This window comes from Bos grunniens, chromosome 29 (assembly GCF_055505025.1).
Source record: "Bos grunniens cultivar Pamir isolate PY7600 chromosome 29, Bosgru_T2T1.0, whole genome shotgun sequence".
Lineage (NCBI taxonomy): Eukaryota > Metazoa > Chordata > Mammalia > Artiodactyla > Bovidae > Bos > Bos grunniens.
Window position 1 is genome coordinate 26134198 of NC_141193.1, and position 24472 is coordinate 26158669.

The 24472-nt window shown below is 45.9% G+C and overlaps 1 protein-coding gene across 17 annotated transcripts in view; it reads left to right on the forward strand.

The window, feature by feature from the left end:
* NAV2 (neuron navigator 2) overlaps positions 1-24472 on the forward strand; it is a 423563-nt gene that overhangs the window by 136541 nt on the left and 262550 nt on the right. For 16 of the 17 annotated variants that reach the window (XR_015157994.1, XM_086385216.1, XM_086385183.1 and 13 more), the window contains exon 3: positions 9736-9788. Coding sequence is in view for 16 of the 17 variants with exons in the window: in XM_086385216.1 (XP_086241342.1) it covers positions 9736-9788 (53 nt within the window). In the remaining variant the exon portion in view is untranslated. Of the gene's footprint in view, positions 1-5372; positions 5563-9735; positions 9789-24472 lie in introns of those variants that run through there. The other variant, XM_086385197.1, reaches the window with a different exon arrangement.

Below are 24472 nucleotides of genomic sequence, written 5' to 3' on the forward strand. Positions count from 1 at the left end.
AAAAAAAAAGAAGCCCCAGCCCCTCGGGCGTGTTGTTATGGAAAAGTTGCTTATCCTTCAAGTATGAGAGGCAGCCGTGTGTAGCTGTAGCTCTGCTCACGTCTGTGGAGATCGTACCTAAAAATACAGGCAAGTAGGCCTAAGGTGAAACTTTCAGAGTGCCATTTAGAGAGAAAGATGCTTCCTCACTGTCCTAAGATTGAAGACCAACTTCCGTTGGTCCTTCTCTTTCTTTCCTTTTTCTCTCCTTCCCTGCATTAGTTTGCTGTTGCTATATAACAGATTGCCACAAACTTAATGACGTAAAAGAATGTCTGTTCACTACCTCACAATTTCTGTGCATCAGAGGTACACACACGGCTTAGCTGGGTGACTCTGCAGGGCCAGAGTCAAGGTGCTGGCCAGGGTAAGTTTTCATCTGGAGTTGACTGGGTAGGAGGGTCAAGCTTGCTCAGATTATTGAGGCCACTCCCATCTCCTAGAAGACCCTCTCAGTTCTTTGAGACATGGGTCTCTGAACATGGACTCTGCTACCTGTTTCCCCGTCTTTAAAATGGACACATGGAATTCCCTTGTGGTCCAGTGGTTAGGACTCTGTGATTCCACTGCAGGGAGCAGGAGTGCAATCCCTGATTGGGGAACTAAGATCCCGCATATTATGTGGTGTGGCCAAAGGGGAAAAAATGATTTTTAAAAAGCAATTAAAACAAGTGAAATAAAATAGGCACAGCCATGCCTGCTTTTGGGCTTCGCTGATAGCTCAGTTGGTAAAGAATCTGCTTGCCATTCAGGAGATCCCAGTTCGATTCCTGGGTTGGGAAGATCCCCTGGAGAAGGGAAAGGCTACCCATTCCAGAATTCTTGGGCTTCCCTTATGGCTCAGCTGGTAAAGAATCTGCCTGCAATGTGGGAGACTTGGGTTCGATCCCTGGGTTGGGAAGATCCCCTGGAGAAGGGAAAGGCTACCCACTCCCATATTCTGGCCTGTGGACTGTATAGTCCATGAGGTTGCCAAGAGTCGGACGTGACTGAGTGACTTTCACTTTCATACCTGCTTTGTCTGATCTTGTGGCAATCTTGTGAAGTGTAAAGTAGACATCAGATGTGAAACGTGCTTGGATACTGTGAAGTGTTTCTGGATAGGACTTGGTAGCCACTGCCTCAAAAGGTATGTGTAGAAAGATGAAGAGGCCTTGGAATCGATGTCAGAGTGTGTCATGATAGACCAGTTATGTGTGTCAGGGCCCAGGGTTGGTGAATGTGTATGGCAAACTTACTAAGCATAGTGCTATGGAAATATAAGCTATGGAGATGTAAGCTGCTGCTGCTGCTAAGCCACTTCAGTCATGTCCGACTCTGTGCGACCCCATAGATGGCAGCCCACCAGGCTCCTCCGTCCCTGGGATTTTCCAGGCAAGATCACTGGAGTGGGTTGCCGTTTCCTTCTCAAGGGGATCTTCCTGACCCAGGGATCGAACCCGGGCCTTCTCCATGGAAATGTAAGCTAGCATGGTTTTTATCATTGCTCAGGAGGATGCTTCCATGAATCTATTCTGATGAGATGAACTCCCAAGACAGTGACCTCTCTGAGACTGAGCTACTAGACTGTGATTTCAAAGGCTCAAGTTAGTACCACCAATTCCCAGAATTGGAGTCCTAGAGACTCCATCTTGTGCTGAACAGAAGTCCAGTGGTTACAATTGCTCTTTGGCTGGAGACCTCCTCCTACTGATTCTTGAAAAGTCAGTTTCCCTCCGATCCCCTACCTAGCTCTCTCCCAGGCAGAGCTGGAGGGGACCCTCCTCTGTCATCCCACTGACTGCTGTATTGGGCCTGGCTCTCCATAGGTCTGGCTCTGAGTCATCTTCCTTCATGGGTTCACAGCACTGAACGTGGTGTCTGGTGTGCAGTGATGTTCACAAGAAGTTGAGCTGATTAGTTTAGGGATGAGAGTGTCGCTCACTGCAGCCATGGCTTCCCTAAGCCTGCGTTGGCTTGTTTCCCACAGGCGGCCTGGATGTTTCCCCTTCTCAGTGTGTAGTGTTCTCCTGAGTATTCCTCTCATCTCTTTGTCACCCTCCTCCTTTCCAGGATGGGCTGCAACTCTAAGGTTTGGAAGTGAGTGAGTGAGTGAAGTTGCTCAGTCGTGTCCGACTCTTTACGACCCTATGGACTGTAGCCTACCAGGCTCCTCCCTCCATGGGATTCTCCAGACAAGAGTTCTGGAGTGGATTGCCATTTCCTTCTCCAGGGGATCTTCCCGACCCAGGGATCGAACCCAGGTCTCCCGCATTCCAGGCAGATGCTTTAACCTCTGAGCTTTTAAAAGCCTCAACCTGATGTATGAATTGCTTCTAGGAAAAGTAGTCAGCAGACTCTATTAAATGCTTCCTAGGATGGGCAACTAACTACCTCCACAGCTAGTTCTAATGATGGAGAGTTAGAGTCTTTTAAAAGCTCTTCTTTCATTAAGTCAAAATCTGCCCCCTCCATGGTAGTATCTCCCTGCAAGTGCTGGTTGTACACTCCAGGGCTACAAAGAGCAATCTGATCTGAGACAACTAGAGCATCAGTATAACTGAGGGCCATTGTGGATTAGAGTTGGACTGTGAAGAAGGCTGAGCGCCGAAAAATTGATGCTTTTGAACTGTGGTGTTGGAGAAGACTCTTGAGAGTCCCTTGGACTGCAAGGAGATCCAACCAGTCCATTCTGAAGGAGATCAGCCCTGGGATTTCTTTGGAAGGAATGATGCTAAAGCTGAAACTCCAGTACTTTGGCCACCTCATGGGAAGAGATGACTCATTGGAAAAGACTTTGATGCTGGGAGGGATTGGGGGCAGGAGGAGAAGGGGATGACAGAGGATGAGATGGCTGGATGGCATCACTGACTCGATGGACATGAGTCTGAGTGAACTCCGGGAGTTGGTGATGGACAGGGAGGCCTGGCGTGCTGAGATTCATGGGGTCGCAAAGAGTCGGACACGACTGAGCGACTGATCTGATCTGATTGTGGATTATACCCATGGAATAAAATAGGAGTGTACAAATCTATATGCTGCTAGATAAATAAACAGATGATATATCAATGGAAGAGAAGAGAGGCCTCAACAGGAGAATGCTGGCTGATGAAAGGAGAAGGAGTTGCAGCTGTGATGGTAAACGTTCGTTAAGGCAAGAATCACCAGTGGGAGCTGAAATCCAAGGGAGAACGTTTGATGGAGAGCAGCTGTGTGCGTGGTCTCAAAGTGGCTCTTCACGGATGCTGTATTAGTTGCAAAGGGAAATATAGTTACCACATGGGAGAATCAGGTGTCATGACCAGGTGACCAAACTACATCCCTGATGAGAAGCAGCTGGATGTCATGTGCTTCCTGATAGGATACCTCAGAAAGATTGCAACATCACTTCACGTTGTATTGTACTCAGGGGTTAGAAAGCCTGAAACCCATCACAAGGACTCTCAGATAAACCCAAATTGTGGAACATTCTATTGGAAAAAAAAAAAAAAAAACCGCCTGAATTGTTCCAAAATGTTAGTGCTGTGAAGGACAAAAAAATGTGGCTGAGAAATTGTTTAAGAAGAAAGGACACTAAAGAGACCTGACAGCTAAATGCACTGCATGATGCTGGACTGGATCCCATTCGGGGGAATAAAATGCAATAAAGGACATTTTTGAGTCAATTGACTAAATTGGAATATTGGAATTAGAGCAATGTTAAATTTTCTGAAATTTAGAATTGTACCGCAAAAAAATATCGTTGTCCTTTGGAAGTACACACCAAGAATAAGGGATATGACCCTTGGAGGCTACACTAGGGCTTCCCAGGGTGTGTGTCAGTCGCTTCAGTCATGTGTGACTCTCTGTGACCCCATGGACTGTAGCCCTCCAGGCTCCTCTGTCCATGGCATTCTCCAGGCAAGAAAACTGGAATGGGTAGTCATTCATTCCCTTCTCCAGGGGATCTTTCCAACCCCAGGGATCAAACTGGGGTCTTCTGCATTGCAGGCAGGTTCTTTACTGTCTGAGCCACCAGGGCTTCCCAGGTGGCTCAGTGATAAAGAATCTGCCTGCCAATGCAGGAGACACAAGGTTCATGTGTTTGGTCCCTGGGAAGATCTCCTGGAGTAGGAAATGGCAATCCAGTCCAGTTTTCTTGCCTGGAAAATTCCATGGACAGAGGAGCTTGGTGAGCTTCAGTCCACAGGGTTGTAAAGGAGTCAGACACAACTGAGCCTACACTAAAATGATTCAGGAAAAATAATGACTACCTATAGAGAGAAGGAGGGTGTGAGAGAGGAAGGGAGAAAATGAGAATGGATGATGTTAAAGGAAATTCTCTGTACTGTTCCTGTAACTTTTCTGAAGGTTTGAAGTTATTTTAAAATAATTGAAAAGAACTCATCTAAATAAAGGTCCATCAAAACTTGCAGGCAGAGAGATTGTCCTTTTAAGTCACAGCCTCTTCCTAGATCTAGGAGGGAGGAAGATTGTGCATAATGATAAAGGGCTCATGTGCTGTGAGGCCTGACCCATGATTAGGGAAAGGAGATGCTGGGTTAGCAAGGAGGGAATCAAGGAACGTTTCATCAAGGAATGTATCTATAAGCCAAGACCTCAAACTGGGAGTTAGCTGGGTGAAGTGGTCAGGGAGGGCTTTCCTGGTAGAGGGAATAGTGTGCAGAGATGCTGGAGGGTAGAGAGCCAGAGACTCAACAAGGCAAGTAAGGCAAGGTACAGGGCTAACCCAGGAACAAAGCCAGTGGTTGAAGACTCGACTTTCAGGTTGGGGAATCTAACCTTTTCCTCAGCTAGTTCTGATGGTGGAGAGTTGGAATCCTTTGAAAACGAAGATGTTTTATGTGAAGGAAAACCTTCAATGCTCTTCACAGATGCTACTCTAACTAAGTCTTCATCGAGCTCAGATAGGTCCTAGGCCCTAGCCTTCTATTTATCCATCCCCCTCTTCCCAGATAGTGGGATACCTTGGGGCCCACACTTTTGCATCATTGGCTTCTACCCGTTGGGCAGAAAATGAACCCTCTGCTGCTGCCTCTTGCTGCCCTTGCTCTGGTGACTGAGGGTTGAGTGTCTGTGTTCAGCCTCTTATTAGTATGATTATCTTCTTGAGTCCTGAACTGCCCAAAGCCGGCAGTTGCCTGCCAGCCCATCAACGGTGCCATGTCCGTGAGTTATTAGAAAGGTTTACGAGGCCAGGATAAACAGCATGAATCAAGAGGGAGAGACAGGCCTCCCTCCCTCTGCTTACATTGCTGTCACTCAGGGAGGATGCCAGAAGGGGTTGGAGTGAGCAAAGGAGAGAAGGGGGGCGGGAGGAAGAGAGGACAGAAGAGAGAGAGGGAAACAGGATAAACAAAAGAGGCTTGGAGAGAAGGAGGAAGCCAAGACAGAGGGGAAGAGATTCCCATCAGAGGTGACAAGGGCTGATAGCAGATCATTCTCGACCACCATTTGGGCTGCCTCTGAGCACAACGAGGAAGTTCACACAACCTGCAGGACTCTACTTTCTGTTTTTGACCTGCTACCATGGCATGACCTTGGGTAAGTCATACGCCTTTCAGTGAGGGCAGGCAGTTTCTCTTTCTGGACATTGGCAGGATGGCCAACTGCCCTGAACATACATAGGTGCCAAGCATAGATGCTTGGGCTCCTGAAATGCTCTGAACTCTTCCCAGGAGGTCTTTTGAGAAGTGACGAGCTTGATTCCATACTTCTTAAAGTGCACTGATGCTTTCCAATGACTAACTTGTCACCTTGCATGCAGACAGGTCCGCATATTAGAGCTTGCTGGAATAAATACCACTGGCACTTCAGCATGCCAGTTTTAATGACTTTAATGAGGACTTTGGGGGACATGGCTTTGCTTCTTTGGTTTTCTACTTTGGGGCTGTAGCCAAAGACCCCCTATGCTGAGTTAGTAAATTCAGCTCTGAAGACCAAGCTCTTCTTACCAGCACAATGAGAGCTTCTATTATTGCTTTAAGTATTTATGACCACTGCAGAAATTCTTGATGGACTTCCCTGGTGGCTCAGCTGGTAAAGAATCTACCTGCAATGCAGAAGAGCTGGGTTCTATCCCTGGGTTGGGAAGATCCCTTGGGGAAGGGAAAGGCTATCTACTCCAGTATTCTGGCCTGGAGAATTACATGGACTGTATAGTCCATGGGGTTGCAAAGATTCGGACTTGACTGAGCGACTTTCACACTTTCACTTTCACAGAAATTCTTGAGAATTTAAAGGAGAAGTATTTATATTACATGAAATTGGTAACTAGGAGGTCTGGGCTTTTGCAATTTTTATTAAGGATTTATTTTGAGTTTGGGTTGAGTCATTTGAGCTCTTCCCATGTCTTCTTTGCTGCTGCTAAGTTGCTTCAGTCATGTCTGACTCTGTGCAACCCCGTAGATAGCAGCCCACCAGGCTCCACCATCCCTGGGATTCTCCAGGCAAGAACAGTGCAGTGGGTTGCCATTTCCTTCTCCAATGCATGAAAGTGAAAAGTGAGAGTGAAGTTGCTCAGTCGTGTCCAACTCTTTGCAACACCATGGACTACAGCCCACCACGCTCCTCTGTCCTTGGGATTTTCCAGGCAAGAGTACTGGAGTGGGTCTTCTTTGCTGCTGCTGCTGCTAAGTCTCTTCAGTCGTGTCCGATTCTGTGGGACCCCATAGACGGCAGCCTACTAGGCTCCCCCATCCCTGGGATTCTCCAGGCAAGAATACTGGAGTGGGTTGCCACTGCCTTCTCCAGGGGATCTTCCTGACACAGGGATCAAACCCAGGTCTCCCACATTGCAGGCAGGCGCTTTAACCTCTGAGCCACCAGGGAAGCCCAAAATATTACTTTGAGCCCCTTTTTTGGTGGGGTTGGGGGTGCGGCAAGAATACTGGAGTGGGTTGCCATTCCCTTCTCCAGGAGACCTTCCTGACCCAGGGATTGAACCCGGGTCTCCCGCATTATAGGCAGACGCTTTACCATCTGAGCCACCAGGGAAGTCAAAGGTATATAAATGATCCTTAAAATGACTTCTCAGGATTACAGTTACCCATCCTTCACTTTAATGAGCATCAATGAGCTGGGTATTGATTGGAACCCAATGACTTATAACTTTGGCCATCACGAGTGTCCAACTGGAAGATACCTGGAGTGGCCTTGATTCTCAAAAGCCATATATTTATTTTTCCAGTGTTGTATATCAAAATCCAAGGTCAGAGTGCTAGCCTACCATAATTTCCAGTGTATGAAGGAGTGCCAGGTGTCAAGGAGCTTTCTTTTTTTTCCACCTTCAGGACATACATTTATATACACACAAGTGAAAGGGCAGCTGCCTCAGAATAGGCAGTAAAACTTCGATTCATTGAAATATTCAGAATAGTCCTTAGTTCCCCTCAACAAATACATGTTGAGTGGCTACTATGCGCCAGGCACTGCATTAGGCTCTGGGCTTATAGCAGAAACCAAAGCAAAATGAAAGTCCTTGGTTCTGTGGAACTTACATGCTAGTGATGCCTTCTGGCTGACTGTATTTTCTGGCGAACTGAATAACAAATATCTGTGAGTCATCCCACTCATTGGGCATCTTTTATGTGCTTTTTAAAGGCTTTATGGCACCTCTTTGGGGAGGAGGGAAAACCAGGTGGAAGAAGCTTCCTAAAATGCCTATCCCAGTGTTCTTAAGAGCTAAGAAAACTCAAGTGGCTCCCGGAAGACCAAAGTCTTCCCAGATGGGTCATAGGCCTAAATATCTATTACTCTGGGCAAATTCTAAAGAAGGGGTAGATGAGGCTGAATATATACTAACCAGCCTGTTTCTGGCAACTAGGTTTTTAAATAATGTCCTACCACTAGCTTGCTTTCTTATTTTTTACTCCTCTCTCAAGGTAGAAATGCTGGAGGAAAAAATAAACCCAATGGAGATAACAGTGAACTATATTTAAGTACAGGTGTTCTAAAACCTTAGTGTCGTGGGAAACTGTTTCTGTTATCCTTTTCAGATGCTTTTTTTAAATGTCTTTTCATGAAGTTTTAGATGTTACAGTCATTAAAATTGGATGTGATATATATAAATTTTGCAAGCACTTACTGAGCTGTAAGGATACAAGTGTGAAAAACGAAATCTACCTGTCTGCATAGCTGGGGGAGGCTAGAAAAGGAGTTACACATTAGGTGGCTAAAAGCAGCATAGAGGCAGTTTCCAGGGTGCTGGGAGAGCAGAGAGACCTAGTGGGCCTTATCCTGCTGGGGTGGTGACATGTAAGGGGATGTGGGATTGGGAAAGAATCTTAAAAAGTCTTCAGAGAACGCAAATCTGTTGTCCTTTACTGTGAAGTCCTAGCTAGGTTTCTGGGTTAAACTCAGATGGAAAGATCAAAAAGGAAAATTTTATTTTATGTATTTTTACACAGATGATAAAGAGTATGTATACTTGGATTAATGATTGCTACCATACAAAGAGGGCTTCCCAGGTGGCTCAGAGGTAAAGAATCCAACTCTCAATGCAGGAGACCTGGGTTCAGTCCCTGGGTCAGGAAGATCCCCCGGAGAAGGAAATGGCAGCCCACTCCAATATTCTTGCCTGAGAAATCCCGTGGACAAAGAGGAGCCTGGTGGGCTACAGTCCATGGGGTCGCAAAGAGTCAGACACAACTGAGCAACTGAACGACAACAACCATGCACCGAACTCTCACCGTGCCAGGAACTGCACTAAGCGTTTTACTGGTATCATATAATCTTCTTTTCACAGCTCCTCCTGGAAAGTACGTAGTATTAGCTCAATTCTGCAGATGAGCCAACTCAATTTTATAGGTGAGGCAATGCAACAGAGAGGTTGTATTACATGGCTAAGATCACACAGCTCAGAAGCTGTAAAGTTGGGCTTCAAACTGGGGTATCTTTGCCTCCAAACCTCTATACATACTGCCTTTCTTGTAGCACTGCAGTTGCAAACCCAGGTGTCCTCGGCTGTATCTTACAAGGGCTCCTTTAGCCTGAGGAGGAAATTCACCATGGACAGCTGGGCCTTTCTTCCTTGTTTTTATTTGGTTTCCAGCTCATGCAGTTCAGTCTCTTCTATCACTTCTCTAAGTAGGTCGGCGCTCTCTTGACTTCAATAGAATATGTTCCAGATTTAATCTGCACATACTAAATGGCATGGATGTGTCATTTTTAAAGTCTCACTCTCTTGTTTTTCCATTGGGAGTAGGATCCCAATGGGAATAAGATCCACTTTGGGAATAGGATCAGGACAGGCAAAAGCAACCTTAATATTTCTGGCTAAAAATGGAGTGAGAGGCTACCATCTGTGGCTTTTGTCCCCAGAAGCTGCAGTGTGGCTACATGGATCTCACTCTGAAGCACCCCATCTTCTGTGGGGAAGTTGCAGTTGCCTTTTCAGAGCCTAGAGCACAGTCATAGCTCAGTCCATTTCCCAGCGTGCAAACATTTCCACCCTGCCCCATCACTCCAAGACTGTCGCCAGTGCAGTTGTCTCTGCCTTAGATGACGGCGACCTTGCCCCAGCTGTCCCTGGAGGACAGCAGCTCGATGAGTTAAGTCCTGAAGCTTGCTAGAAGCGTCTCAGTATTTCACATGCCTGTGCTGGTTGGACAAATCCCAGAATGGGCCTTAGGATTTGCCTGGCCTCAAGGGTCCTGAACATCCCTGCTTGCAGTGTCTGTGATAATTTGTTTTTCTGACCCGTGTTTCTTTTTTCAGCAAATGAGAAGATCGAAGACATCAATGGCTGTCCGAAGAACAGATCGCAAATGGTAAGTGATACACGGGCAGTGAGTGTCTGTGTTAGGTTAGTAAGCCCCGCCTCTAAATGATAGAGGCTGTCTTGAAAACATTCACACCATGAGCTTTACTCTGGGGGATTATATTAATAAACTAACAGCCATTTCCAAATAGCCATGGTTTGCCTCTCTGACATTTGTTGGCGTTTACTGAAAAATAACTGTGATTTTTACGTAGGTCGTGAGACAGGGAAAATGAAATACGGTCCTTGTTCTTAGAAACAAGTTATACAGAACTGGTGCAAACATATCCTTGTTTAGAACTTGGGCCGCTAGGACTCTTTGCTTTTTCCTCAAGGACCTACAACCTTTTCTGTTTGTGTGTGGTGCTGGGGCACAGAGTGATGGGATCATATGACCCAGAAACTGGGGCATGTGTTCTGGTTGCCTTTAGAGGTTAGAATGATGTGAAATCAGAACTGTGACAGGCAGTGTGAAATGTTTGATCACATCCAGACCACGCGCAACGTGACCGTGACAAGTGACATTCCCTCTGGTGTGATATGCTTAAGCTCCGATATTATAGCTTTAAAAAATCTTTTGAAATCTATTTTATTCTTGTTTCATGTTCTACACATAAATCTTTGACTTAAAATTCATGATCACTGTTGAGTTCAGAGACCATTGAATGGTGATACTCCGAGTACTCAGTTTTCCCCTTTGCAGTGCTTTTCAAATGTATTTCCACAAAAAATGTATTCATAGAAGTCTTTTAAGATGACACTGTGATACTTGTTTAAAATATGAAGGTGGCAACTGAAGGACAGGTTTGTTTTTTTTTTTTTTCTGGATGTTAATTTTGCTTCCAAAAATCTTAAAAAAAAAAAAAAAAAACCAGACGTAATTTGTTTTTCTCACCTCACCCTGCTCCTGTTGAGTAGGCACGATTGGATAGTTTCATTCCAGAATACACTGAAGTGATTGGCATTCCTTGGGTTAGCTGTTTAATTTTCTGAATTGTTATCCCAATGAGTGGACCGATAGCTTTTCAGTCAACTTTTTTTTTTTCACACACACAGTTCCTTGTTATAAAGAGAAGTGAATGTCTCTGGTGGGGGTGGGAGGAAGGGCTGTCATTTTTCATGTTAAATTCTAAAACAAGTTTCTCTTTTTCTCCAGTTCCACTGGAGACTGTGTTTCTTCTTGTTTGGCCCAGAGAGCAGCCAGTCCTCACGTAGGAAAGTCCCCGTGCAGACATCTCATGGCTGTTTTGACTTGTGGGAAAGCTTGGCTGCTATTTTTGCTAGAGCTACTGCAGCTGTCTGGTGTATTAATAATTGAGAAAATTTGGAAGATAGAAGACTTAATTTTAGTGCAGGCATTTTACATATGCAGTCAGAGCATCCCATGAAAGAGATGCAGTATTTCCCTCTGGGGTAGAAATGGATACCTTTGTTCCAGTCCACGGTAATGCAGATGTGGACCTGGCCGGTGAACCTCGTGAACCTTTTCTTGTGTTCGGTCCATCTGTATTTTCTGTACCTTCTATCTGAGATGTTTGTTGTTAAAGTCTACTTTCAAGCTTCAGAGGTCATACCCGTCACCTCGGATTCTTCTGTGCCAACTTAGTAAATATGTATCCGTGCCACATTGCACCAACAGTTTTGTGGTTTCTCTATAACTCTTTCAGCTGTAGAAGTCTTGGGTTTTTGTTTTGTTTTTTTCATGGACTGTGTGTTTTTTTTTTTAAGAACACTGGAATATGAAATTCTAAAATTGTCTATGATAATTAGCTCCAGCTTAGAGGTGGGGCGGCAGACCAGGTCTGGTGGTCAAAGTGGCAGAGGGTAGTTCAGCAGATAGGATGCGAGTCCAGGGAAATGTCAGAACCTGTGCCGCAGCCCCTCCATCCCGTGGGAAGTGAGGAAGATGAGGATAAGGGCTACAGGGGCCCTGTCCTTTCACCTACATCACAATGACAGATCCCGCAGGCAGCACTCGCCTCGGGCACACGGCCCGTGCAGCTTACACACAAGCACGGGCGTCGTTCCGGCCGGTAGGACGCTCTGTGTACACCCGTGTGGGCACGTGCATCCTACTCGTGGGAAGCACCACTGGGGAATATAGCATAGTGGACGGGCCACCATTTCTAGATTCCTGGAAGGTCAAACTCCCAGTTAGGCTTCCCAGTTAGGGCGGTCAGTGATAAAGATTTGTTGTTTGCTAAATGTTGCCTATTTGGAGGAGACCAGAAGGCAATGCGTATGGAGAGCCTCATGTTGACCAAAGGAAGATGACACGGAGGGGAGATTTGGGGAGCGTACCTGCTGGGAAGGTAGCTGTGATTGTGTAGGGCTAATCTTCTTCCACCCTAAGAGAACAGAGCATCTTCAGGGGCCTTAAATAATGCAGCCAGAATCAGGTTTGCTTCAGAGCAGGGGAAATGGGTGCTATTTCAGCTTTCAAGGGGCAAATCATTTCATTAATCAGTGGGCCTGCATGAGAGCTTCGATTTTGCAGGTGGGGCACCCCCTCCTCTTCTCCTATTCCTTTCCTCCTGACCCACCAGGCTACCTGGAGCTCCACTCTCGAATTCCTGCCCTCCAGGCTCAGCTTCAGGTTCTGCTCTCTCCCCAGAGAATGTGGAAGTGAAAGCGTGTAACTGTGGCCTATGGACTAGAGAATGCCCTGGGGCCTTGGTGCAGAATCACGGTGGGCATGGCCCTGAGTGCTTTTAGCCCGTCAATCAGCAGAGGCTCACAAAGTGCCCACCGATGCCAGGCGCTGAGCAAGGCCTCGTGAGTACCCAGGTGAAGGAGATGGGATCCCTGTCCTCAGGGAGCTCAGTGATGGGTGGGCAGGAGACCGGAGAACCATCTGAACACTGGAATAGTGCTGTTCCCATAGACGTCTATGCGTGGTACATGGGGGACTGTTCCACTCCAGGACAAGGGGAGCTTTAGGAATAACTGGGTGAGTCTTGAAAGGTGAGAGGGTTCCCCATGGGGGATAAGGAGTGGAAGAGGATTCCTATTTCTGGACATGCTGTTCACCTGAGGATGTCGTGGGCCCTGCACAGGCAGTTTTTTAGCATTTGCTCAGGGGTGCTACCACGTGCCATCAGCTGTGTCTGGTGAGACTCTTCTGGGCTTTTACCGAGGTCAGCCCTTTGTCCTGTTGTGTCTGAGGTGACGGATAGAGCATGGAAGAGCCCAAACTAAGACAAACCCATAGACATGGCGGTCTTTTCAGGCCTGGACCAAATCTTCTGTAGTCATCGCCACTCCCCAGGTGGCAGCATTTCAGGGAATAGCTCCATTGGACCCTGGAGTGAAGTTTTCTAAAGGAAAATATCCATGGTAATCAACCCCTGTGGATGGCAGGTGGGGAATGGTGGTTGATATCAGCACTCACATGCATCGATTCACTGCTTTAAGACCTTTCACATAGGAAAGCATATCACTTCCCATTTCTTTGAAGAGACCCTGGTGCTGGGAGCAGAGGGCTATCCTCAGGGACAGGCAGAGCCAGGGCCATGGGCATCTCCTGCTGCCCTGTCGTAGCCCTCCTAAAACAGGACTGCGTCTGCAAGCGAGATGCAGGGAGCATGACGGCGGCTTCCCTTTCCCAAGTGAGCCCAACCTCAGCTTGCGTTGAAGGAGTCCTTTGCTCTCTTTCAGTCTGACCTAGATGCTTTAGGGGCCAAATCCTCAGAGATGGAGCTGTAGAAACAACACTGCCCACCCCACCCCTCAATCCATCCATTTGGCCCTTAAATAGGTTTGTGTCTGTGTGTCAGAGCTGGTTGAAATGTTTTGTCTGTTTAGCATTGCCATGGCAACCCTTGGGGCATCTTTTTGGCTTTCAAGTGGTGTGCTGAGCGGAGTTCTGTGTGTGTTTGGAAGGAGAAACATTGCTTGGAGCGCAGCCAGCGGGCGCTGGGTCTGCCAGTGCCTCGCGCCTTGAACCCACTGTACTCCAAGACTCTGGCTCACTTTGGAGCCCAGGAGAGGACGCCGCAGGGGGTGGCTTTCTGTTTTCATCATTATTATTTTAAGTAGTTTGGCTTTGTGTTGTTGATTCAGAGAGGTGCAAAGTTAGCAAAGCTGCGGGTCCTTTCAGGCCCTTTCAGCGGAAAGTCCCGGCCTGTTTTCCCCTCTGGCTCTGGCCTGGGGTCATCTGAGGCCTCCTAGTCCTGCCTTGCCTGCTAACCTCCTCCTGGGCTCTCTGGGAGTCCTGCCTTCTTCCCTCAGCCCTTCTAGACCTAGGGCCTGCCTGGGCTTGGGAACCAGACAGGCCACTTTCTGATTCCTTCTCTGCTGTCTGTGGCCTTGAGCTAATTATTTAATCTCTTGAAGCCTCTATTTCCTGTTCTATAAAGTGGGCTTGATAATACAAACCTCATAAAGTTTTTGTGAGGACCAATGAGGCTGTGGAAGTGATGATAATAGATGGGAGTAATAATAGTGAAAATAAACTCTAAGGCCCGTCAGAGTGTTTGCAGTGTGCCGGGTGCCTCAGTGCTTCACAAATACCCTCCCAGCAGCTCTCTGGGGTAGATGACCTCATTGCCCCCATTCTCCTTAGCACCTGGTCAGCACTCAGTCAAGGGTGTTTCTCCAGTCATGATGATATTAGTAGTCAGGAACTAGGGGACAGAAAACCTTCAGAAATCTGAGAAGATCTGCTGGCGTTCTTCTTGACTCACTCACGCCCTGGGATTTTGCATACGGTGTGAGCCACTCAAGGGTCACAAAGGCCTCTGGGGCTCCACAGACCCCACGTTTGATGCCCCTGCTGCTTAGGGCACAGGTCTGCTCCTCACCCTGTCCTTTCAGGGGGCCCCTGTGGACAAAAGTCAGCACCTAAGTTCCCAAAACAAGAGGAATTTGCCCCTAACTCACTCCAGTTTTCTTGACTGGAGAATTCCACGGACAGAGGAGCCTGGGGGACTGCAGTCTATGGGGTTGCGTAGAGTCAGACACGATTGAGCAACTAATTTATTTACAGAAGGATAGCACACTGGCTTTCAAACTTCTGTTCCATGAGCAGAACCCCTCCCCCCAAAATAAAATGATATGTGGCACCCCACATGTAAAAGTAATAAAAACTGAATGACCGCTTTACATGGGATTAGGCAGCAAAGGGGAGGACCATTATAGATCTCCCTTTGACCAGCCTTTTCCCTCCCCTTCCCCACTCTCACATTTGCCCCTGAAGCCCTCTTTTAGAAGACCAGCTCCTGAAAATACACAGTGCAATGAAGCCTAGGGCCCCCTACCCAGACATCAGGTTCCAGCTGTAGTCAGGTCTAGCCCATCCTCTGGAGAAGGCAATGGCAACCCACTCCAGTGCTCTTGCCTGGAAAATCCCATGAATGGAGGAGCCTGGTAGGCTGCAGTCCATGGGGCCGCGAAGAGTCGGATACGACTGAGCGACTTCACTTTCATGCATTGGAGAAGGAAATGGCAACCCCCTCCAGTGTTCTTGCCTGGAGAATCCCAGGGACAGTGGGGGGTCCTCGTGGGCTGCCGTCTCTGGGGTCGCACAGAGTCGGACATGACTGAGTGACTTCATTGTCATGCATTGGAGAAGGAAATGGCAACCCACTCCAGTGTTCTTGCCTGGAGAATCCCAGAGATGGCAGAGCCTGGTGGGCTGCCGTCTATGGGGTGGCACAGAGTCAGACACAACTGAAGTGACAGCTGCAGCTGCAGCAGCAGCAGCCCATCCTCTGGTCCTCCTGAATCTCCTCTAGAAAAAGAAACCATTAACTAGGCCATGTTCACCTCTGACTTGTGGAGGTTACAAGGCATCCAGACCAAAAGCATGTATCCTGGAGGCCAGCTGCTCCTGGCGTAGGACATGGTCCTCAGTCTCCCAGGGGACAAATCTCTCTAACAGGGTGGTTTTAAGGGGACCTGCCTCTCTAACAGAGTGGTTTTAAGGGGACCCATCTCTAACAGGGTGGTTTTAAGGGGACCCATCTCTAACAGGGTGGTTTTAAGGGGACATGACTCTCTAACAGGGTGGTTTTAAGGGGACCTGCCTCTCTAACAGAGGGGTTTTAAGGGGACGCATCTCTCTAACAGGGTGGTTTTAAGGGGACCCATCTCTCTAACAGGGTGGTTTTTAGGGGACCCATCTCTTTAACAGGGTGGTTTTAAGGGGACATGTCTCTCTAACAGGTGGTTTTTAGGGGACCCGTCTCTCTAACAGGGTGGTTTTAAGATGTGCGTGAGATGGTCTGTATGATGTGCCCACACACTGCTGGGCACAGAGGAAGCATGCAGCCAGTGTTAGCTCTTAATAGGGTGATGGTTTGTCAAGATACCTCAGTACTTTTGCCTGGAGAATTCCATGGACAGAGGAACCTGGTGGGCTATGGTCCATGGGGTTGCAAAGAGTCGGACATGAGGAAGCATCTGAGCATCAGTATTTTTCAAGAAATAGATGTTTTAAGAATGGCCAGCTTTGGGTGAAGCGTTGGTTAAACAGCATGGCCCTGGGCCATCCACTTGGCCTCTCAGCACTGCTCTTCCTCCCCCAGGAAATGTGGGGAATAATAACTGCTTTATGATTAGAGGCAATTATTGTTTATATTTTGCACATGGAGATCGAACTTTAAAAGGTTATTTTTTTGCCTCAGATCACTCACCTAGGAGGCAGAGTAGGAGTTTGAACCCAAGACTGTCTGTTTTGAGAGCCTGTGATGGTCGTTTCTGTGACAGAGGACAAAGAAGGGACGTAACAGTCTCCACCTCCCAGTCCCTGTTCTGCTTGTTCTCAGTGGTAGATGCCGTAGAACCAGCTGGATTTAGCCGGGAGTTAGCGAGAAGGCAGCAGAGTATTTCTGGAGAAGGCCTGAGTTGACCTGTTGGTGGAACTCAAGAGCTAGAAAAAGGAGCAAGTGGCCCCCAGAGAAAGGCAGTCTCTTGAGGTGCCCAGGGTGAGCCCTGGCGCCAGGTACCTCCAGCCGTGTCCTCCATGGAGCTTCCTGGGCTAGGGCAAGACTGTCTGCAACGAGATCAGGTTTCCAGCCCCAGTGACCTTGGGCCCTCCCAACAGCTGTCAGAAAGCCAGCCACATGCCTGGGGAGTGTCTGAGATCCTTGGGCAGCTGAGTTGCCTCGTCCCTAGGCCCTTGGTCCTATTTTTACATGGCCCTAAGGCCACACACGTTACAGAACCAAGAAGGAATAAAGAAAAGTCCATAGGTCCCCTAGAACTTAAAGTGGAGGGTTGGAAATTCCAGGGCAAAGATGGGCAGGAAGCACCGACTGCTTCCTCTTCAAATAGCACAGCCAGTATCATTGTGTTATGGCCAGCATTCTCTTTCAAAAATGATGGCCATCTCCACATCTGTCTCTTTCTTACCTCTTTGGTCACTTCTCTGTTCAAAACCATCGTTAGCTCCCCATGGAAATTTGCATCCTCTTGAGTACACATTGGAAGGACTGACATTGAAGCTGAAACTCTAATACTTTGGCCACCTGATGCAAAGAGCTGACTCATTTGAAAAGACCCTGATGCTGGGAAAGGTTGAGGGCAGGAGGAGAAGGGGATGACAGAGGATGAGATGGTTGGATGGCATCACTGACTCAATGGACATGAGTTTGGGTAAACTCCAGGAGTTGGTGATGGACAGGGAGGCCTGGCATGCTGTAGTTCATGGGGTTGCAAATAGTCAGACACAACTGAGCGACTGAACTGAGTTCACAAAGAAGGGCCTTCACGATCTAGTTACTGGTATCTCCTGCCACTTGGCCACTCACACTGTATCCTTAGCCACACTGGACTTGGAGTGCCCCACGGAGGCCATGTACTCGCATGCCTCCCATTTTGATGCAAGATGTCCAGTCTGCCCAGGAGACCTGATGAGTGTCCCAAATGGGTGATGTAACCTTTAATATTCAGGTCAGCTGTTAAGTAATTGAGATAATTAGGTGTCTTTGCCCCTTGTGTCCCCAGATGTCCAGTGCCTGCATGTGTCATAACTTGCTCTTTGTGGTTGTCGTTGAATTGTCTTCTTAAAGGAGATGCTGTGTCTTTCACCTGAGGATCTAAGCATCTATCACTTAAAATACTAGTATATAGTAGGTGTTTAATTAAACGGATGGATGGATGGACAGACGGAAAGACCAAAAAAGGAGCTGGCCTGGATGTGTTCATGGGGTTAAAGGATTATAATACAGTGTTATTCTCATATCATTATCTACTATTGAGCAGTGATTTGAGTGTTCACTTGGAAGTTCTTCATTCGATTTAAGAAATGGATATTTAGCACTGTTCTAGAACTATCTTTCCTTCTCTTGATTCTTTTCTTCCTTCATTTATTCAGAAGATCCAAGGACCTTGTAGCTAATTTTTCACTGACTGCATTATTTTATGTTGCTCAAGGTAAGCGTTTTTAGGCCTCCTTACAACTACCAGAGATGGTTAACAGATGATAATAAAAATGAAGGTAATCACTGTTCTTAGTGCTGTATAGATGTTAATCCACTTTATTCACATAACAACCCTATGGAGTGAAGAACATACCTTGTTCGCTGCACTGAAGGGTATGGAGAACTTAAGAGTCTGATGCCATCTGCTGTGCTGTGCCAGGGGCCACGTGTGAGTCATGTTAAAGAAACTTGTCCATTTCCCCTCGTTCTGTGCAGCCTAGGGTTTCTGCCTTCGGGTTCTGTCAGGGTTTTATATTATTATGATTTTATATTATTGTGTTGTTAGTCAGTCGTGTCCTGTTCTTTGCAACCCGATGGACTGAAGCCTATCAGGCTCCTCTGTCCGTGGAATTCTCCAGGCAAGAATACTGGAGTGGGTTGCCATTTCCTCCTCCAGGGGGTCTTCCTGACCCAGGGATAGCACCCGGGTCTCCTACGTTGGCAGGTGGATGCTTTACCATCTGAGCCACCAGGGAAGCCCATATATTAATAGCAAATACTTACACACGAAAGTGCAACAATGTTCTAGACATTTTATTTTCATTATAACTGATTTTTTTAATCTTCATAAAACTCTCTGAGAGCATATACCTTTATTATTTCCATTTCACAGATGAGGAAACTGAGGCAGAAAGAGGTTTAGTAACTTATTTTAGGTCACACAGCTAATAAATGACGAGCTGGGGTTTGAACCCTGGAAGCCTGGCGTTATTCCCTTTAGTCTTATACTAGTCTACATATAAGGAAATGGATTGGAGAAGGAAAAAAAAACAAACATGTGGAGGTGCAAAAATTAGATTTGTGATGCTATCTCCTTGTATAAGGAAGGGCAGAGTTTTGGGATGAGGCATTCCATCAGAGAAGAAGATTTGGGATGAAGAAGAATAAGCCTGGACCCCGGAATCAGAAAGACCCGGGTCTCACATACTGGGCAGTTGTGCTGGGCAAGTTGCTGAAAATTTGAATCTTTTCCCTCATCTGTAAAAGGCAGAAGATTATGGAAGCTCCCTCTAGGGTGGCCAGAGATAAGTGAGAGGTGGTAATAGAAGCACCTGGCATCATCCTGTTTCATGAAGAGAGCACATGAGACTGTCATTCCCTTCCCTGTTTACAAGTCCCACCTTTCCCAAGTATTGTGCATGAAAAAGGTCTTTCCTATTCAAAAAGTAGGTACTGGTGTGGTAGGCTGAACAATGGACCCCCAAAGATGTCTACATTCTAATCCTTGGAACCTGTGAATATGTTCTTTTAAATGATAAAGAGGATTTTGCAGAGGTGATTAAATTAGGGATTTCAAGAGAGGAGGATTATCCTGGATTAAATGAGCAGGCCCAGTGTGATCACAGGGGTCCTCCCAAGACAGGAGGCAGGAAGGTGAGAGAGAAGATGTGACCATGGAACACAGAAGCAGGGTCAGAGGAGAGAGAGGAGGAGAGGAGGGAAAAATGAGAGGCAGGAGGAAGCGCAGAGGGAGAGAATGAATGAGAGAGAACGAGGTTGGAAGATGGAAGAACGGGCCATGAGCCAAGGAATGCAGGTGGCCTCCAAAAGCTAAAAAAAGACAAAGACGGGTTCTCCGCTAGAACCTCCAGCGTAAACGCGGCCCTGCTGACTCCTTGATTGCAGCCACTGAAACTGATTCTGGACTTCTGACCTTCCAGAGTTTTAAGGTAATAAATATATGTTGTTTTAAGTTATGAAGTTTGAGGCCATTTGTTACAGCAGCAATAAGAAACTAATACACTATGGGATTGAAACGAAGTAACTTACTGTTTTAGGAAGCTATTTATAGCAGAGGCTCATTTTACCACTGTGAGCCTCTTGGTTCCTGAGTTGATTGGAAGTTGCTTCCCTCCATGGAACACTTCAGAATGGAGATGTGCACATCTGTACACTAACACAGGTCATTGCAGGAAGGTGTGGGAGGCGAAGGCCCACATTTAGTCTCCAGCACTGTGACCATGTGTGGGCCGCCTCAGATACCGAGCTGTCGTGGGAATGGCAAGTGCCATTTCATCTACTGTTTAGAGGTGGATACACGGTATTCCTGATGCTCCACAGCAAATGTGCGTTTGTCTTGTAGTCAATATGACATTTAAGCAACTTTTTGAGAAACACAGTTTATAAGCTTAGGTAATCCCATCAAAGCTTTGTAGTACATATAGCGTGGGTTTTTTTTTTTTTTTTTCTTGTTTTTATCTTTTAGTTCAATGAAAAGTTCCATATTTGCAACTAGGTATATTGAAAGTGCTCAGATGATGTCAGATGAGTGAGCTAAACAGTAAATTCTCCAGATCTCCGGGAGCTTTCCAGAGAGTGGGACGATGGTATCTGTCAAGTTTTAATATGTGAAATATACTATGAACTTTTAAATGCTATCAAGAAACTTGAGTCATCCTAGGCCCCCAAATTTTCAGATCCAGTCTTTTCTTTCTCAGTTTTTTAACTTTGTTATAAAGGTGGGTGGAAACGATGCCACGATTGGAGGTTCTGCAAAGCCGCTTGTGCCAGGCTGCTCCAGCTTTAGTGAACAGGGGGTCTCCTGGAGGGCTTGCAAAAGCAGTGCTGGAACCCACCCCTAGAGTGTCCCATGCAGTAGGTCTGGGAAGGAGCTCGATAATTTGCATTTGTAACAAGCCAAGCTCTTGGATGATGTAAAAAAGTTCTCTTTGGGGATATGACTGCAAACATGCATTTCAACATCTATCAGTTTGTAAAGTTCTTTAAAAATTTAAAAGTTAATCTATCTAAAGGTTAATTTTAACTAATTTTTTTAGGAACACTATGTAATTTTTATTTTTTAAATGTTTTGATATAATTTTTTAACACCAAAAACATTTTGTACTGGGGTATAGCCAATTAACAGTGTTTGGATAGTTTCAGGTGAACAGTGAAGGAACTCAGCCATATGTAGACATGTATTCGTTCTCCCGCAGACTCCCCTCCCATCCAGGCTGCCACATAACATTGAGCAGAGTTCCATGGGCTGTACAATAGGTCTTTGTTGGTTATCCATTTTAAGTATAGCAAACACTGTGTATTTTTGATTGAGATATAAATGACATGTAACGTCACATTTGTATCAGGTGTACAAACAACGATTCAGCATTTGTGTATATTGTGAAATGATCACCACAGCAAGGTCTAACTAAATATTTTGAATGAACCAATCAGTTTACTTTTGGAAAGATGAGGATGCATTAGACATCCTCCTGTCTGAGAACAATGGTAAGTTCTAAATCCGTAGGATCTGAATTGTACACGCGGCTGTGGTCTTGGAGTTTGCAAGTGTCTTCTCTACTTTCCAGCTCACTTAACCTCTGTGACCCTTGGTTTCTTCCATTGAAAACCCAGGTGATAATCCTTTAGCACGTTGTCCTTAACTGCCTGGCATTAACTTCTTTGAGGGCGGGGTCCCTGTCCATCTGCCCATACCATGACCTGGCATCTGCTGGATGCTCAGAGAATATTAACTGAAGAAATTCCCATTACACCTACTTTGAAACTGAGGCATTTTAAGTGTCAACCTGTGGTGCTCAATATGGTTAAAGAGCTTAGCAAATGTGAGAAGGGGTGGGGAGAGGAGAGCTTCAGATCGTCCTGAGCTGAAAGAGAAATTGGATGGTGATTTATAACCATGTGGACTGTGCTTTATATAAAAGTAATCCGGCTTCACGCTTGGATCCATCTCCCTATGCATGTCTTCATGGGCTTCTTATGTTTCAGACTAGCCCCAAAGGGGTGTTTTTCCTGTATTCATCTTTGTATTTTGTTTATTTTTCTATGAACCAGAACTTAGTGAGAAATTCTTGTTGGCCCTTTGGTAAGGCATAGTTAGCCTGTGGTGCCTGCATTAGGAACTGGTCAGTAGAGGACTGCCAGTGTGCTCACTTAAGCAAAGAGTAGAGAATAGTGGCCAGCAAGCTGAATTCAGGTTCCAGAAGCCCTTTTGTAAGAAAAACTAAATGGCTGCCAACAGTTAGATAAAAATCAATATACTTCACAGTGATCTTCCAACTTTTTTTAGGGGGAAAAAAGTTGTCAGTCCTGGATTGATCACAAACAGTGATCTTCCAACTTTTTTTAGGGGGAAAAAAAGTTGTCAGTCCTGGATTGATACTCCACTGACTAAATCTGGATGCCAGCTGCCTCCTTTAGGTATATGTAGAATGCAAGGAGATCAAACCAGTCAATCTGAAAGGAAATCAGTCCTGAATATTCATTGGAAGGATTGATGCTGAAGCTGGAGCTCCAATACTTTGGCCACTTGATTCGAAGAGCCAACTCATTAAAGAAGACCCTGATACTAGAAAAGATTGAAGGCAAAAGGAGAAGAGGGAGGCAAAGGATGAGATGGTTAGATAGCATCACTGACTCAGTGGACATGAGTTTGAGCAAACTCTGGGAGATAGTGAAGGACAGGGAAGCCTGGCATGCTACGATCTGTGGGGGTCACAGAGTTGGACACGACTGAGCACCTGAACAGCAGCAGCAACAGGCCGCATTAGCCACACTCCCCACCGTTCCCTACTGTCTTACACCCAGGCTTTCTTACTTAGTTTTTGCCTACCTGTTTCCTGCACACATTTGAGGTCTTTTACCCGCAAACTGTTATGTTCTCATAAGTTCTAATTCCTGATCTTTCTTAGGAGATCTAAACACTGGCATATGGCGGTTTTAAAAAATCCTTTTGGGGAGCATTTTGACATCAAAATAATGCTGTAATCTTTATATTGATTTAAATAATTCCTGCCCTAGAAGATTTCAAAACACTGTAAAAGAACATCAATATCGTCCACAAAACATGTCCAGAAGGATGTTGGAGAAGTCACGCCCTCCTCTGTGAAGTGCTCTTCATCTTTCTGATGTAAAGATTGGGCTTAGTTTGAATGGATTAATTATTTGCCTATCTTTCTCCAAGGAAATGAATGACGAAAGTGGGTGATGATTCTTCTCCTCCGCAGCAATACTGAACTCCAGCTGTTTGGTTGTTAATGCCCATGTGTATAGGCTTCATAGCTTACAAAACATCGAGTAAGTGTTTGCATTCCAACCCTGCCATTTAATAACTGTGATTTTAGGAAGGCATTTAAACACTCTATGCCTACATGTCCCCATATGAAAAGTGATAATACCTACCTTATCTAGTGGTGAAAATTAATTGAAATAATAATGTATGGAGAAGAATCTAGTCCAGTGTTTCATGTTTTCTAAGAGTATAAATATTAGTTTCTTGGGAGGAGTCTATAAGGCTTTCAAGAAAGGGATAATTATCTCCATTTTACTAAAAGGAAAACTGAGGCTTGGGGAAATTAAGTACTTTTGCTTAGAGGGAGCCAAGAACCTCTGAGAAACGTGTGGTGCCTCAGATTTCACCTCTGGTCCTGAGAACTCCTTGACTCGCATCTCCTCCTTTGAAATATCCTCTTAGTACCAATGCCGTCACAATGCCAATGATGACTCCGTGGCATGAGTTGGCTTTTCCTGCAGAGTAGATTGCCACGTTGGTGCGAATGTGGGAACAGTCATGTAGAGTTGGATAGGAGGGCAGAACTTGACCAGAGCTGCTGCTTTCTCACACTTTCCCCTGAAGGAACAGGAAGGAGAGAGGAGAGGGCCTGTGACCTGGGCTTCCCTTCACTATTGTGAAGGATGACTAGTGCTCGCCTTCTGTGGGAAGTTTCGAGATGCAGCAACTTGGAATGAAAGTCTTCCCCTGGCCCCAGTCTGCTGCTCTAAGGGGAGAGTGCAGAAGAAATTCTTAGAACCAGAGCAAAGGGCCTTTGAGGGGTTAGCTTATGGATGCTGTATTTTTTTCTGACTGTGTATATACCATCAAGATGTATCATCATCGGTCTTATGAAACTCCTTGGAGAGACACTTGCAGAGATTTGATTCTGAGTCTCAGAATTTATAGATTCTTTGTCAGTGGCTATAAAGTGATGAACTCTTATGATCACCTGGCAATATAATTTTAGCTTTTAGGGGGAATCATCTTCCTAATACGCTGATAACAGAAAGAACCATATGAAATAGCCAGTCTTTAACTATTTTCTACCTACAAAAATGGCAGTTTTATCTGGTCCAGTTAAATACTTGACAAGGATGGAAATAGTAACAGATTAGCATTATATGACAAGAATTGTCACCATTTCTTCACAGGTGCACTAGCAGTATTTAGCCTTGGGAAACTTGGAGGATATCCTGTAATAGAAGCCTCCTTGTCTCATTTGCTCTCCTCTTTCAGTGACTTTGCCCACACCTCCAACAC